This window comes from Dendrobates tinctorius, unplaced genomic scaffold (assembly GCF_039654945.1).
Source record: "Dendrobates tinctorius isolate UK_male_01 unplaced genomic scaffold, ASM3965494v1 ptg000128l, whole genome shotgun sequence".
Classification (NCBI taxonomy): Eukaryota; Metazoa; Chordata; class Amphibia; order Anura; family Dendrobatidae; genus Dendrobates; species Dendrobates tinctorius.
The window spans coordinates 6,681,106-6,698,121 of NW_027361796.1; the positions used below are offsets into that span (position 1 = coordinate 6,681,106).

General features: G+C 46.3%; 1 protein-coding gene across 1 annotated transcript in view; it reads right to left on the reverse strand.

The window, feature by feature from the left end:
• The window catches only part of ERMP1 (endoplasmic reticulum metallopeptidase 1), a 109,566-nt gene that overhangs the window by 65,692 nt on the left and 26,858 nt on the right, over positions 1–17,016 (reverse strand). The window contains exons 2-4 of the mRNA XM_073542648.1: positions 11,198–11,499; positions 8,125–8,252; positions 338–443 (exon numbers count right to left, since the gene is read on the reverse strand). Coding sequence (XP_073398749.1) covers positions 338–443; positions 8,125–8,252; positions 11,198–11,499 — 536 coding nt within the window. The remainder of the gene's footprint in view (positions 1–337; positions 444–8,124; positions 8,253–11,197; positions 11,500–17,016) is intronic.

The window sequence follows — 17,016 nt, forward strand, 5'->3', positions numbered from 1 at the left end:
CTATATGTCACCTATAAGCCATTGGATGTAAATGTAAGTACTTATTGTGAATTTATACTGCATAACATGTACAGTGCTGATGGCAGTAAGAGTCTTGTTTTTAAAATAACCTCCCATATTATGTATACTTTTTTCTTCTTATTAGTGTCCTTCCTTATATACACAAACATTCATTACTACATACAGTGTCCTCCTTTGTGTATAGCGCCGTCCAATACTATTATACAGCACTCACACTTAATGTCAGATAAAGTCATGGTAGAATACATTTTAGCTAAAAAAGCATCGGAGCATTATGTTATGTTATAGAAGTAATTTATGTCAGCATGTTTCTTACCGGTCTGGAATACCAGTTCTTTCCCTCCTACTCCTGCAGCCTCCAGGTTGATAAAAGCACGAACCAACTTGGCCCATTGGTGCTGTGTGATGAATCCATGACTGCCCTGTCCAGAGAAAATAAAGCGAATGGTTACATGTTTCACATGTCAGTCATTACATGTCCAGTGCTATTCCACTTTACTAATGAAGTAAGCCAGTATACACTCACTGGCCACTTTATTAGGTACACCTGTCCAACTGTGTGTTAAGACTTAATTTCTAATCAGCCAATCACATGGCGGCAACTCAGTGCATTTAGGCATGTAGACATGGTCAAGACAATCTCCTGCAGTTCAAACCGAGCATCAGTATGGGGAAGAAAGGTGATTTGAGTGCCTTTGAACGTGGCATGATTGTTGGTGCCAGAAGGGCTGGTCTGAGTATTACAGAAACTGCTGATCTACTGGGATTTTCACGCACAACCATCTCTAGGGTTTACAGAGAATGGTCCGAAAAAGAAAAAAAATCCAGTGAGCGGCAGTTCTGTGGCCGGAAATGCCTTGTTGATGCCAGAGGTCAGAGGAGAATGGGCAGACTGGTTCGAGCTGATAGAAAGGCAACAGTGACTCAAATTGCCACCCGTTACAACCAAGGTAGGCAGAAGAGCATCTCTGAACGCACAGTGCGTCGAACTTTGAGGCAGATGGGCTACAGCAGCAGAAGACCACACCGGGTACCACTCCTCTCAGCTAAGAACAGGAAACTGAGGCTACAATTTGCACAAGCTCATCGAAATTGGACAGTAGAAGATTGGAAAAACGTTGCCTGGTCTGATGAGTCTCGATTTCTGCTGCGACATTCGGATGGTAGGGTCAGAATTTGGCGTAAACAACATGAAAGCATGGATCCATCCTGCCTTGTATCAACGGTTCAGGCTGGTGGTGGTGGTGTCATGGTGTGGGGAATTTTTTCTTGGCACTCTTTGGGCCCCTTGGTACCAATTGAGCATCGTTGCAACGCCACAGCCTACCTGAGTATTGTTGCTGACCATGTCCATCCCTTTATGACCACAATGTACCCAACATCTGATGGCTACTTTCAGCAGGATAATGCGCCATGTCATAAAGCTCGAATCATCTCAGATTGGTTTCTTGAACATGACAATGAGTTCACTGTACTCAAATGGCCTCCTCAGTCACCAGATCTCAATCCAATAGAGCATCTTTGGGATGTGGTGGAATGGGAGATTCGCATCAGGGATGTGCAGCCGACAAATCTGCGCCAACTGTGTGATGCCATCATGTCAATATGGTCCAAAATCTCTGAGGAATGCTTCCAGCACCTTGTTGAATCTCTGCCACGAAGAATTGAGGCAGTTCTGAAGGCAAAAGGGGGTCCAACCCGTTACTAGCATGGTGTACCTAATAAAGTGGCCAGTGAGTGTATATTAACAGTGCTCCGTCTATTGAGAAACATGGATTTTTGTGAGTACTCACCGTAAAATCCCTTTCTCCGAGACGCTCATTGGGGGACACAGGTACTGTGGGTGTATGCTACTGCCACCTGGAGGCAGACACTAAGTGAACAAAAAAAGGTTAGCTCCTCCTACGCCGCATACACCCTCGTCCCGATTGCGGGCGGAAACCAGTTTAGTGCAACAGCAGTAGGAGAACACAAAAATAAATCAGCCTTAATGCAGAATACAATATGTCTGGAAAAGGGCCACCCTAATCTCAAAAAGGAAATAAACAAGCGCCAACTGGCTCATAGGGTGGGTGCTGTGTCCCCCAATGAGCGTCTCGGAGAAAAGGATTTTACGGTGAGTACTCACAAAAATCCATGTTTCTCCTTCGTCTCATTGGGGGACACAGGTACTGTGGGACGTCCTAAAGCAGTCCCTGGGTGGGAGATTGACTCTCCGATCCAAGCCACCTGCACCTCCTGTCTAAAGGTGCGCCACTGCTGCTTGGAGAATTCTTCTACCCAGGCTCGTATCTGACAAAGCCTGTGTATGCACATTGTAATATTTAGCAAATGTGTGCAGGCTGGACCAGGTTGCTGCCTTGCATACCTGCTCCGCCGAAGCACCCAAGAGGCGCCCACTGCCCGAGTAGAGTGCGCTCTGATACCTGCTGGAACCGGCGTGCCTCTTGAATAGTTAGACGGATCCATCTGGCTATGGTCGACTTTGAGGCTGCGAGTCCCTTCCTGCGCCCTTCGGGGAGCACAAACAGCGCGTCCGTCTGGTGAAAGGGTGCCGTCCGCGACACGTACGTTCTGAGTGCTCTCACTAGGTCTAATGTGTGAAGCGCTTTTTCCACCTGATGTACTGGCGCTGGGCAAAATGAAGGCAGGACAATGTCCTCATTAATGTGAAAAGAGGACAAGACCTTCGGCAGAAAGGGGGGAGCTGGTCTGAGAACTGCCTTGTCCTTGTAGAAGGTGAGAAACGGTGCTCTACAGGATAGGACCACCAACTCCAAGACTCGCCTAATGGAAGTTATGGCTACCAAGAATACCACCTTCCTGGAAAGGTACGACAACGAAATTTCCCGTAATGGCTCAAAAGGAGCTTCCTGCAGGACACTCAAGACCAGGTTAAGGTCACAGGAATCTAGGGGCGCCCTATAGGGAGGTACCATATGCGAGAACCCCTGGATGAACATCCTCACCTGCATATTAGTAGCGATTTTTCGCTGGAAGAGGACAGACAAGGCTGATATCTGTCTCCTAAAGGAACTCGGGGCCAACCCTGAGTCTAGGCATGACTGAAGAAAAGCCAAGATGTTGGGAATAGAAAAAAACCAGTGGAGCAACCCCACGATCTCGACACCAACCAAAGAAGACCTTCCACGTGTGATGGTAAATTCTTGTCGAGGTAGGCTTCCGGGCGCTAACCATTGTTGCGATCACTTTACGCCCAAACCCCGCCTGGGTCAGAATCCAAGATTCAACGGCCATGCCGTCAAACACAGGGCCCCTAAGTTCGGGTGGCAGATCTGCCCCCGAGACAGTAAGTCTGGACGCTCTGGCAGACGCCATGGAACGTCTGCGAGGAGCTGCACTAGATCCGCGTACCATGCCTGACGGGGCCAGTCTGGGGCCAGCAGAATTGCTGGAACCCCCTCTGTTTTGATTTTCCTGATGACCCTCGGAAGTAGCGGCAGCGGGTGAAACAAGTATAGAAGGTGAAACTGGTTCCATGGTAGAACCAACGCATTGACAGCGATCGCTCGTGGGTCCCGAGACCGAGCGACAAACACAGGCATCTTGGTGTTCACCCTGGAGGCCATCAGATCCACATCCAGTGTTCCCCACCGCTGGCAAATCTGCTGGAAGACCTCGGGGTGCAGGGCCCTTTCCCCGAGCACGACCTCCTGCCGGCTGAGGAAGTCCGCCGCCTAGTTTTCCACGCCTGGTATGTGGACTGCTGAAATTACCGAGCGGTTCTCCTCGGCCTAGCGAAGCACGTGTTCCATTTCGCTCATGGTTGTCTTGCTGCGCGTGCCCCCTTGATGATTTACATAAGCCAACGTTGTGGCGTTGTCCGATTCAATTCGGACAGGACGACCTGCTAGAAGGTGCTGGAAATGCTGCAGCGCCAACCGCACCGCTCGTATCTCCAACAAGTTGATCGGGAGACGTGCCTCTTGTTGCGACCATCGTCCCTGAGTCGTGTGATGGCGGAAAACCGCTCCCCAACCGAGTAGGCTCGCTTCGGTTGTGACCACCCGCCATTGATCTGGGGGAAAAGGTTACCCCTGAAGGGAGGCATCCAGCATCCACCACCGTAGTGACTGTCTGACTTGAGAGGACAACCGGCAGCGATGATCGAGCGTAAATGGGCTCTTGTCCCAGGCTGACAAGAGGGCGTGCTGTAGGGGACGAAGATGAAATTGGGCAAACGGAATCGCTTCCATTGCCGCCACCATCTTCCCCAGCACCCTCATCCCAAACCGAATGGAATGAGGGACTGGTTGCAGAAGCTTCCGGACTCCTTGCCGGAGTGCTAGAGCCTTGTCTTGAGGGAGAATTACCAACCCTCGGAAGGTGTCGAAAATCATCCCTAAGAAAGAAATCCTCTGGGCTGAGACAAGGGACGACTTCTTCCTGTTGACCAACCATCCCAGGTGGGTTAGGGTATCCAGCATAATGCTGACATTTTCTTCGCATGCCCGAAATGAAGGGCCTTTCACCAAGAGGTCATCTAAGTATGGCAAGACGACTATACTCCGAGAGTGTAGAATGGCCATGGGGACTGCCATTACCTTTGTGAACACTATGGGGGCGGTGGCCAGCCCGAAGGGTAGTGCTACAAATTGGAAATGCCGACCCTCGATGGCAAACCGTAGGAACCTCTGATGTGGAGGAAAAATAGGGACGTGCAGGTAGGCGTCCTGGACGTCGATCGAGGCCAAGAATTCTCCTTGCTCCATGGCCGAAATAACTGAACGGAGAGATTCCATCCGAAAATGTTTGATTCTGATGAACCTGTTCAGGAGCTTTAGGTCCAGTACCGGCCTGACTGTCCCATCCTTTTTGGGGACCGCGAACAGATTGGAGTAAAAACCCTGCGTCCTCTCATCCTCTGGTACGGGAGCAATGACCCCGTTGAGCTGGAGTACCTCGATGGCTCCCGACAATGCCTCAGCCCGGGCTATCCACTTTGGGAAGCCGGGACAGAAAAAATCATCTTGGAGGATATTTGACAAATTCTATTTTGTACCCGCCGGTCGACACCAATTCCGTCACCCACGCGTCGCGTGCTACCGCGACCCAGACGTGGCAGAACCGGAGCAGATGGCCACCTACCCTGTCGTTTTTTGGGTAACGGGCGCCCCGAGTCATTTAGCTGAGGGTTTTTGGGATCTGGCTCCCCTTGACCTGGGCTGGCGAGCCCGCATCCTGCCCAGCGGGTTGGCTCTATATGCGACCTGTCGATCCTTGTCTTGGTTGTAGCAAGCTGGAGCGGCGGAACTGGCCGCTGCCATCCACCCAGGGTTGCGAAATGCCCGAAACCGCGCCTGAGGAAACGGTGGTTTGATTTTCTGCTGCGGAAGAAAACTGCTTTTTCCCCCCGTAGCATCAGAGATAAGTTGGTCCAATTTTTCCCCGAATAGGCGACTACCCTGATAAGGCAGGGAAGTCAAGGATTTTTTGGAAATCGAATCGGCCCGCCACATTCTCAACCATAGGGCCCGCCTAATGGCGATTGTATTTGCCGCTGCTAGTGTCGCGCAATTAGCCGCATCTAAGGAGGCATTGATTAGTCACCCGCCATTGCAATCTGACTTGCTATCTGACACCTCCGCCGGCAGGTCCCTATCATGCAGGAGCTTATTTAATGACTCAGACCATGACATCATGGCTTTGGCTACCCAGGTCGCTGCAAATGAGGGAGAGAGCGCAGATCCTGATGCTTCATATACTGAGCGGGCCGAGATTTCTATGAGCCAATCTGTGGGGTCTTTAATGGAAGAGACACTAGGTACCGATAATAAAGTCTTCGAGGCCAAGCGTGACACTGGGGGATCCACGACTGTAGATTCCGCCCATTTTTTACAGAACTCTGGTGCAAACGGATATCTTGTTTCCAGCGTCTTCTGGACCGAGAAACGCCTGTCCGGTAGTTCCCTGTGACGCTGTACTATGTCCTCGAACTCCGGGTGACTGTTAAACACCCTATGCAGCCGCTTGGCCCTCTTAAAGGACACCTTATGACCTGAGACTAGGGGGACGTCATCTTCGATACCCAAAGTCTGATTGACAGCTTCGATGAGACTGTCAACCGTTTCCAGACACCCTGGAGTATCCAGGTCCAGGGCCTCATCTGCGTCATTATCTGAACTCTGCTCGCTCCCGGATAATGGCGATGGTGAACGAGACGCCGTACTCACGGATGCCGAAGCAACGGACGAGCCCGGAGAGACAGTGTGGGTTCTTTTCCTATGCGCCTGCCTAGAGAGAGTACGGCCCCTGCAGGCCGGAGGCTCTAGTGAGGTGATGATCCCTCCCAAATCGGCGAGCCGCCACCTCTGCTCCTATCTGGGGCCTAAAGGGTCTCGATCGCCTTCGTTAGCGATGCCATAGACCGTGAAAGCGATAAAGTCCATTCCAGGGGATCCAGACCCCTGGGCTCCGACGCAGGGGAGGGCTCCTGGGCGCGTTCGGAGTCACAGGCTTCACATACTTTTTTACTCTGCGCTCGTGGAAAACTAGACCCACAGGAAATGCATGCGGCATAAAGAAACGTGTGCGATTTCCCTTTTGCGGTCATATTGCTGTCAGGCTCAATAACCTCCTCTGCTTTCTATAAGAGGGTTGACGGAAGGGAGGAGGAGGAAACCAACCCCCCCTTATCGCACGTAGCACGGCTCTAGGGTCGGGGGTCGCCCTTACCCTGATCCTGTGTCCCCACGTGCTCCTGCCGCTGCCTCTGCGCTGCGCTCTCCTTTCTCCCTTGAGTAGGCCGAGACGTCCTCTCCCGGTCGCGGCCTACCCTCTAATGAGACCGGGGGCTCAATTTGTTCGCGTCCGCCCTAGCCACGGGGGGCGGCGCCGGAAATGACATCACGCCGGGGGCGGGACTTCCACCCGCGGCCTAAATTTCTACCCCTGCCTGCCACGCGTGCGCTGGCGGCCCCGCAACCATGGCGATCCCGCCGGCCCTTCTCTGAGCCGCTCCATGGACCGACATCCGCGCTGGGGGGGTAGGGTAGGAGGGAGGAAAGGAAATGCTGTGGACTAGGTGAACACAACCTTCCGCCTCGAGCCTTCTCAAAGGAGCTCTCGGAACGCTGCCGCAGGGCCCTCCCCAGTCCTCCATACCTGCGATAACCTCCACTACAGATCCAGCGCAGCAGGTAGAGGGGATGGGATAATTTTTTGGACGGTGCAGGCATCCTAGCTCCGTCCCCCCTGCAGGGGCGAGGAGAGGGACCGTCCGCCTCCATGCAGCACCGCTGTCTGGCGTTGGTGGAGCAGTGGGGGCCGCACAGACTAGTCTTGTGCCTCTGTGCAAGCCCATGGTTTCAATACCTAGGGGTGGGCAGGGCTAAATCCGGCAGTATGTCCCACGTCGCGGGAGAGGATACGTGGAGGGATACTCGCACGTGCTCGCTCGTTGATGGTTTGGAGAAATCGGATCCTTTCAATAGGATGCGTTGCCCCTGTCTTATCTTCATAAAATAAAAAAGAAAAACAGAAGTCTGGGGAAAAAGACCCAGATATGTCCCACATTTGCGGGAAAGGATACGCGGAGACGATACTCAAGGCGTGCTCGCTTGTTGATGGTTTGGGGAGATCGGACCCTTTCAATAGAATCCGTCGCCCCTGTCTCATCTTCATGGGAAGAAAAAAAAAAATAGTCTGGAGACATCCAGACGTGTGTGCCTCCAAAGGACACTAAGCAAAAAACTTGTTTCCGCCCGCAATCGGGGCGAGGGTGTATGCGGCGGCGGAGGAGCTAACCTTTTTTTGTTCACTTAGTGTCAGCCTCCAGGTGGCAGTAGCATACACCCACAGTACCTGTGTCCCCCAATGAGACGAAGGAGAAAATAAGGCGTGAATTATATAATCCTCATTCTTCAGGAGCACATGGCTCCTCAGGCTCCTCGCTACCAACCGCATAAGTTTAGAATGGTATATACCCGAGGATTAGCACAATGTATTCAGGAAAAAACTCGTTTTTATGGCTGCTCTTTATATTTTGGGAAAGTGGGGTCCCAGCAGTATGCCATCACTTTATAAGATAAGAACACCCCTTTAATACCTGAAAGTATGCTTAAGAAGGAAGATACTGATTACCTGCAAAATATTCTCTTCTGCACCATTGAAAAGGAAGATGACTGCATGTTTCAGAGGAACAGATGTGCTCGACAAGGAGCTCAGGATTTCAAGCAAAACAGCGCAGCTCACGGCATCATCACTGGCACCTACAGTAATATTACATTGTTTATCTGAGAGTAACGTCACATTATGATCATGAGAGGTGAAAGTAGTGCATACACCAAAAAGCAAGAGTTACGGAAGGAATTTTTAGAAGGAACGGATTCCAGTGGAGTATGGAATACAGCTATAAGCCCTGGCTCATCATTATGCGTCTTTTTAAAATTACTTTTCTTTTTTTGTTATAATATTTATTCCCTTTTTTTTTTTTTACATCAAATTCTTCTAAACGGCACCTGTTGGTTGAAGAATATTGTGCAAAATCAAATTTCCCCTTTCTATATAGAGTAAAAAGGCACATGATCCTTTAAAATGTTGCACGTTATTATTCAACTACAGAAAAATAAAGTTACAGTAGATAGATTTTGTACTCCGATATAGCACAGGCGTACAATTGTACAAAAAGTTTCAAATGATGAATTAGGCGAAAACATTTGGATGAGTGAATGACGATAAACATGCCCAGAATGTCAAAAAAAAACAAAAAAAAACGGACAATGCCAAGTTACCTCACCCATCCCTTATGGACTGAGCTCTCGCGAGCAGGGTCCTCTCTCCTCTTGTACCAGTCGTAACTTGTATTCTTTAAGATTATTGCACTCGTATTGTATTATGTATACCCTTCCTCACATGTAAAGCGCCATAGGATAAATGGCGCTATAATAAAACAATAAACTTAAAAAAGGAGAACATTAAAAAAATTGAATAAAGTGCAAAAAGTCACTATTTGCATTTTTTTTCTGGAGTGAAAATTGTTCTAAGACGATGATGAATCAGACCCATTGTCTCAAAGTTTCTGGTTCTGCTACGGTTTAAAACAGAACTACCTGATTGTACACAGCCAAATGTCAGTTTACAGACTTTTATTAATCCTCATAAACAAGACTTGGGGTATTCTTAATCTATAAAGAATGTGACAAAAGGGTCAGTTCTCCTATTGGTTGTATTGTAAGTCAGCATAATAAGATTAATAATGTTGGGCAAAGGTGCAGTCAGAAGGTCTTATAAATCATGCCGAGGTTGGAACGCAGTGCACGGACTGGCCGACGGCTCTCCCGACCCAAGCGTGACAGCTTCATGTATTTGAATATTTTGTTTCCGAATCTAATATTTAAATTGAAAAGTTTCACAGAAATAAATTGTGTAAGTTGCAAAAAATAAAATTGATGGATGAACGGTAAATGTAAATTAAAGTTATCAACCAATTACAGGCTGGATTCCAAATCACCCAGCAAAAAAAGTAAAAAATGTAAAGTGATTGGATACTACCATGTGCATAAATTTCATCATGACAACTCAAAATGTGACTGTGTGTATGCCCCTTCCTGTATGCATTCCCAACTATGTCTGGTCATGTACCTGATGAGGACTATTAATGGTGTCCACGGAGATCTCCTCCCAGACCTGGATCATTGCATCAGTGATTTCCTGTAGTCTGTGGCAGTCAATATCCTAGTGGTTTTCAATTGTATTAAGGTCTCGGCAACAAGAGGGCAGGTTAATTGCATCACTGTCTTCATAATCCAGAAACTGCCCAATCAGTTTGGCCACGAGGTCCAGCATTGTCCTTCATCAGTAGGAACACAGGAACCACTGCAACATTGTAAGGTCTGACAATGGCTCTAAGGATTTCTCCAAAGGTACCCAAAATTCAGGGTGCAGTTATCCATCTTTTGGATGTTTATGTGACCCACCAAAGTTATGCCTCGCAGACAATCACTCACCCCACCTTTAAATTGGTGTGACTGGAAGATGTTACAGGAAGCACAACGTTGATTGCCGAATCTCCAGGCTTATTTTTTTAACGTCTTCATTGTGAACTTGCTCTCAACTTTAGATTACCGAGTGCCGATGGCAGACCTCACAATTCTGGTCTTCTTTGGCAATTGTCAATTGAGCTACCCAATGCACGGCTGTGAGCACATGTCTCACGAAAGGACAATGGGTCCTGATGTCACCCTGATGAAGTCGGTTTTTGACAGTGTGGTTAGAAACATGCACAATAGTAACCCATTATAGGTCATTTTGTAGGGCTGTGGTGATGATCCTTCTTATACAACAGATCAAATACCAGTCCCTTTTCTGGGTTGATACCTTCTAATGGGCCTGTCTGACTCATCTCATGTAAAGGCCCACGTACTGGTACCTGCTGCCTGCTCTTTAAACTGTGCTGGGAGATATAGCAAATATTGGGATGGCATGTATGGATGTAATAAATTGGACTACAGGTTCAACCAGAATGGGCCGCAGGTACTGCCTCATGCTACCCGCAATGGCAAGACATTTGCAAAAATTAAAACTAAAATCGGTCAGGAAAGATAGGGATATTAATGGTCTGTGACCATCACCAGCCAAAATCATTTCCTTTTTGGGGGATGTCCTGCCATTTCCTCTTCAGTACACTGTCACTTTCATTTGCACCAAAGCAGGTGACAATGTTTGAAAACCACTTATGATCCCCAACTGGACAGATTTATATCCCTAAAATGTAATTAATGTAATTCACTTTGGGTTATACTGTGATGTTTAAGTGACCCATTATTTTTTTTAAGCAATGTAAATATCAGGAAAAAAGTGAAAAAGACAAAACAAAAACTAAAAAACCTGACTACATTGTCACAGTCTCTACCTTGTCAGCACCAACCACACCAGCTCACCTGAACCACTGTGTAATGGTTTGAGATAATACAAAGTTACACATTAATTTTTAGGTTCTGCATGGAGCTCTGCTTCAACAGACTTATTTTTATATTTTTTGAGTTTGATGTTCACTCACAGTGTTCCCTAGACCATCTTGCATGTATTGAAGTATGAATTAAAAGAATCCAAAGTTGTACTAAAATTCAGCAGATACTTTCAGAGAGGATCATGACATTACAAACGTTTCTGCCAAAAGTGACCCTTCCATATACTCAAATTATGTCATTCTTACCTGGGGTGTTGGCTACAGAGTCAAAGTGGCAATTTGCTAGCACAGCATGCTGTGACCCTCGAGCCGGCTCCAATTTTACAGCAATGTTAGTTATATTATCATAGTAGCTGGTAAAACCTCCAAGGAAGTCTATGCTGAACGAGCCAGTAGGTCTTTGGATATCCACTGCAATTTTGTGGATCTTGCTGCTCTTCTTTTCTATCTCATTGAGCTTGTCCAATATGTAGTTAACGGCGAGGATTTCATTTGCAGGACTCCCTACTGTCCTGGAGTCTATAGCGGTAATATGTTCCAAGTAAACCCTGCAAAAACCATAAAGAGAATAACAAACTTCAGCCAGAAAGATCACATTTCAATGAATCTCCATATTTACTGAATATAATGGGATTAACATGTACAAAACATAAAAGTCGTTAAAAATTTACTAGCCTTCCTATGAAATACAATGCTGACCTTGAGATTAAAAAATGCCATCTACCAGGAACCCCTATGACTGATGTAGTCCGTCAATTATATTAAATTCTGCCATTTGGGCCATTTTGGTATTGGTGAGCCTTTCCCATGTATGTTGTGGTGGGTAAATTTGGATACATTTACTGTGCATGAGTATAATTATCTATCTAATGTGCACAGTTTTTCTTCTTATACACATGCCCGTGACAGATTCAGGTCAACGCTATACTTTCTCTATGCAGTCAGACATGGGTGGAGAATACTGTATAACATTGCCTGGCTACAATCTTAAAAGAAAATTATTTCTTTAAAAGAGAACCTGTGACTTGATTTATGCTGCCCAAACCATGAGTAGCATGAATCAGGGACCGGCTTTATGACTACAGGCATGTATATGTTTTTCAGAAATGACAGGGCATTTCAATGAAAACATAGTTAGAAGATCCATTTGGTGACCATAGCCATAGAGAGACCTGTAAATCACCTGGAGTGGGGCTGGGAAAAGCCAGCCAAGAGCGGAGCCAGACTAGCTTTGCATCTGGCTATGGACCATGGTACGAATCAAGTGACACGTGGCCTTTAAACATATATTGACTGTTAAAGTGCAATAATTTGGTGTCACACTGTGACTGTACATAAATAGGAAAAGTGACCCTGCTCTGTCCCTAGGGTTGGGACCCCAACTATCCCTGCTCCCAAAGGTAACTCGGATAGTGAGGTTTGGGCCACCAGCCTTACTGTTCTCTTGTTATACCTTAAGCTAGGAGACCTGTGACAGAAATGCTAGTGTATTAAGGCAAGACAAACGGGAATAACAAAAAGCAACTAACATACAGAACACTCAAAGGTAGAAGTATATAGGGAAGGGTAGGAATGTACAAACCAAATGGGAATAGGATCCTGAGGAAAGCATGCACCCACAAACAGCATGCAACAATCTCAAGCAGCAACAATGATCTCCAACTCAGCACAGCGACTCAAGAAGCTAGCAAGTAAACTTTCACTGGCGAGGAGCAAAAAGTCTGGCCAGATTTTATAAAGAGAGGAAATGACCACATCAGGAACAGCTGCGAGTTGGTGCTGGAAGTTTCTAACCAGCATAGATAGGGTAGTTAACCTCTTCTACACCCAAGGAACCAAAATCCATTTAACATGAAACACAAATGCACAAGTTAAATGGAAAATCTGTGATTCACAATACATAGTGATTTTCTAACCTTAGATCTCCCAGGAGGATGTGACCCACTTATGTATTTGGGGCTGTGAAGAGATTGACCAGGGCATTGATCAATGAAATAGGTGGCAGGTAAATATCTGCTCCCATGATCACTATTTTGTCTTGAATATCAGAAGTTCAGAGAAACACCAGAAACATTTACAAAACGTGTGTGATGATAGTCATTACTCATACTGTAGGCTACTCCTGTAGTAACAGCCAACTTTACATTGGGGGTAAGGCTACACAATGCAGTAACAGTGATGAGCAGTTTAATGCACAAGTGAAGGATTTAAGCCCCCACTTAAGAATAAGGGATTGTTCCAAAAAAAATCATGGCAGATGCTTAAGCTTTATCGAAGAAAAATAATAGCAGGGAACTTTTAAAACGGAGAACTAAGAGGAGGAGGGGATAGACCCCCATCACAGAGTGTAATCCTTAAAATTAAAATTTTAATCAGATAAATGGCAAAAAAAAACCACAATAGAACATAAAAGGCCACTCAGAACTAAATTGCAGGGACACAAGTTACTATATAAAGTGCACATCAATATAACATAACAGTAAATATAGACTGAGCAGCGTCATTAATTAGGGTAACTAAGCCATTTAGTCATAATGCCTAGAGTTGCATGTGGTCAATTAACATATGCATAGACATCAATATGGTACTGCTCAAATCCTAGTCATGTAAATAGAGATGGTGGCTCATAGAATATGTAGCTCATATAGTGAAAATAGTGCGATGTACAAATAAAATGAACCAAAGTGATAGTGCAATCACAGGAACAGGCGGTGGAAAAAGGCAACCTAACCGCCATATAGGCACAAGATAAAGGAAAGGAGAGAATAGTTACTGAGGTAGATATAAAGTAACAGACGTGTCCCCGAAGCCCCAACGCACGTTTCGTTTGTACTTCTTCAGGAGGCATAGTGTATTCAGAGGCCAGTACTAATGGCACTATATGGCACTGCTATAAATATACCCAGTAATACATGACATAGTGTGGCCAAAAGTTCAAACGAAATGTGCATGGAGCGGAGGGGACACGTCGTTACTTTAGATAAAAAGTGCTAAAATTTTGGAAACTCTTGCATTCACACCTACATCCGCCCCCCCCCCCCCCACGCACACACACACACCCCCATAGAGTTTTATTAATCCATACACACATTAGTTTTAGAAATGAATCAGTGCCTCCTCGTCCGTGAGACTCAGGGCATGTCTTATTGTCATCCATTTTGTGAATCAGAAGGGCTATTAAAATCTATGGGGATCCATGTAAAACTGATGAAACACGGAAGACAAGCTTTGTACTTCAGAGTTCCATCAGAGTTTCCTCCATTTTTAACTGATCCATTGGTAAGAGTCAATAGATAAAAATAAAGTTTATTCCACCTGCTTTCGCAAAAAAAAAAAAAAAAAACAAGAGAAATAAAACAACATTTGCAACTAGAATGACCCGGAGAAAAAAAAAAGTAAAACAGAAGAAACACATGGATACGGGACTGTGTCTATAGGATGCTTTGCATCACTACCCTGCGAGACCTGCCCCCTTAGTGAACACCATAACTGACACAAAATAAAAGGGCCCATATTCTTTGAAATGTATGGCAGATTTAGAAAAATAAAGTAAAAAGAAAACACTCAAAAAGAGAATATTACAAGAGCAAGTGTAACCACTTTTGACCTGGAGTCAGATCCTCCAAGTATAAAGTCATACAGTAATAGGGAGGGATCTTTATGAAATATTTCCCAAGCAATCCAAGAAACAACACCCTTGATATAATGGAATAAATAATAGCAGAAAGTTATGCTTATCATGCAACATAGGTGTGTCTCATAAAATCTGATAATCTCCTGAAACCTGAAAAGCCAGCTGCTGCAGAACAGGTGGAACTCTGTAGTAGTATTCATTGTGTTGTAGGTGGAAGACCTAGTCAGGAAATACAATATAATCCCCAAGTGTGAAACTGTAAAACTGTAGTGTCAATGAAGCCTGTAGAATAAGATCCATTTATTGACTTCTCACGAAAAAGAGCGATCAGGAGAACAAAGTTTGCATTCTAAAAAATGTCCATGACAAGGCGCTGGACATGGAAAAACTTTAAATAGGAACAGTAGTTTAAATTTATATTTCCATAAATCAATAGTAAAAGGTGAAGATAAGAAATTTTCTTCTATATCTTATTAAAGAAAAATGGCCCTTTGATCACTTATCTGTCACTTTTTTCATCCCCACCAACACCAAGATCAGTTTGGAAGAGAGAAGGATTATTAGCTCGTTAAGAGATTAGGCTAAATGCGGCCTAGAGAGGCAGATACAGATAACGTGCACCTGTTTTCTAAAGGGGGTTTTACACTAAGCGATATCGCTAGCAATATCGCTAAAACGTCACTGGTTTTGTGACGTTATAGCGATATTGCTAGCGATATCGCTATGTGTGATACTTACCAACGACCGGCTCCCCCGCTGTCCATCGCTGATCGCGCGAGAATGTCCGGCTCCATTTCTCGTCGGGCGCTTCCTGCTAAGACTTCCTGCTGTGACGACGAGCGACGCGTGGAGGCGGGCGGGAGGACGTCAGGATCGCTGTGTGTGAATGGTAAGTATCGTGCGCTGCGTCGCTGCTGCATCGCTGTGAGGTCTTTCTGTATGAAAGCTCACTAGCGATCATTTAGCGATGCACCAGCGATCCTGACCGGGTCGGATCGCTGGTCGGATCGCTGGTGCATCGCTAAATGTAAAAGGGCCTTAATACCTGTTTCTTCTTACCCCCGTACTGGATTAAAAGGTTGACCGTCCTTAAGGTACTGTCACACTTAGCGATGTACCAACGATCCCGACCAGCGATATGACGCGGTCAGGATCGCTGGTACATCGCTAAGTGGTCGCTAGTGAGCTGCCACACAGGAAGATCTCACCAGCGACATCGCAGGGGTCGGGGGTCACTACTTACCTGTCAGACGAGGCGATCCTGACGTCCTCCCACCCGCGTCCACGCGTTGCTCGTCGGCGCCACAGGAAGCGCCCGACGGGAAACGGCCCAGGACATTCTCGCGCGATCAGCGATAACCAGCGGGGGAGCGGTCGGGGGTAAGTATCAGATATAGCGATATCGCCAGCAATATCGCTATAACGTCACAAAAAACAGTGAAGTTATAGCGATATCGCTTAGTGTGACAGGCCCTTTAGAGTGACTGCAGATTTGTACCCTAACTGCAGACTTGTGAATCCTCACAGAAAGTGCACTGCAAAGATTCTCCGGTTCCAGGAGCGTGGGCGCGTGACTGCAAGTATGTAATTTGCATACATGCAGTCACAAGCCGACTAGACGTGCAGACTTACTCTATGCAAGCGTATTGCACGAGACTGGACATGTCTAGTTGGAATGTGGCCGGAAGAATCTAAATTGCATGCTTGCAGTCACATGACCGCCGCAAGCTCTGAAGAATCTTGATCATTCGCATAAAGTGACTACAGACTTGTATCCTAGGGCCACACAACTCCTTTAACAGTCGCACTGCTCAGTATTACTGCAGAATGTCCTCCTTGCTACTACTGCCAATGAAGCTTAGACACAAAGATCGGCAAGTAGAGGGGAAATAAAATACAAATGTCATACTCAAATCATAAAAACAACAGCGATGCAAATCATCAGTACACAGCGGAGTACGTGTGACAGGATGTGAGGATCCTCCATTATACACAACCGAGCACTTGTGACACGTAATAAAACCTCCATTACACACATCAGAGCACATTCGTGATATGATGTGAGGAACCTCCATTATACACACACCCCGAAGCAGATGTCACGATGAACCATCATTATGTGAGGAACCTCTGCACTGGAGCACGTGTTACACATGCGAGTAACCTTCATTATACACAACGGAGCACACGTTATGAATTTGAAGAACCTCCATTATACACAACAGAGCAGATATCACGAATGTGAGGAAGCACCATTATAAATACTGGAGCGCAGATGTCACGGATGTAAGGAACCTCTACACTGGAGCACGTTACACATGCGAGATAGCTCCATTATACACAACGGTGCTCATATGTGATGGATGCGAGGAACCTTCATTATCTATACTAGAGCAGGCCCGGGAAAACTGCAGCCCGCGGGCCACATCCA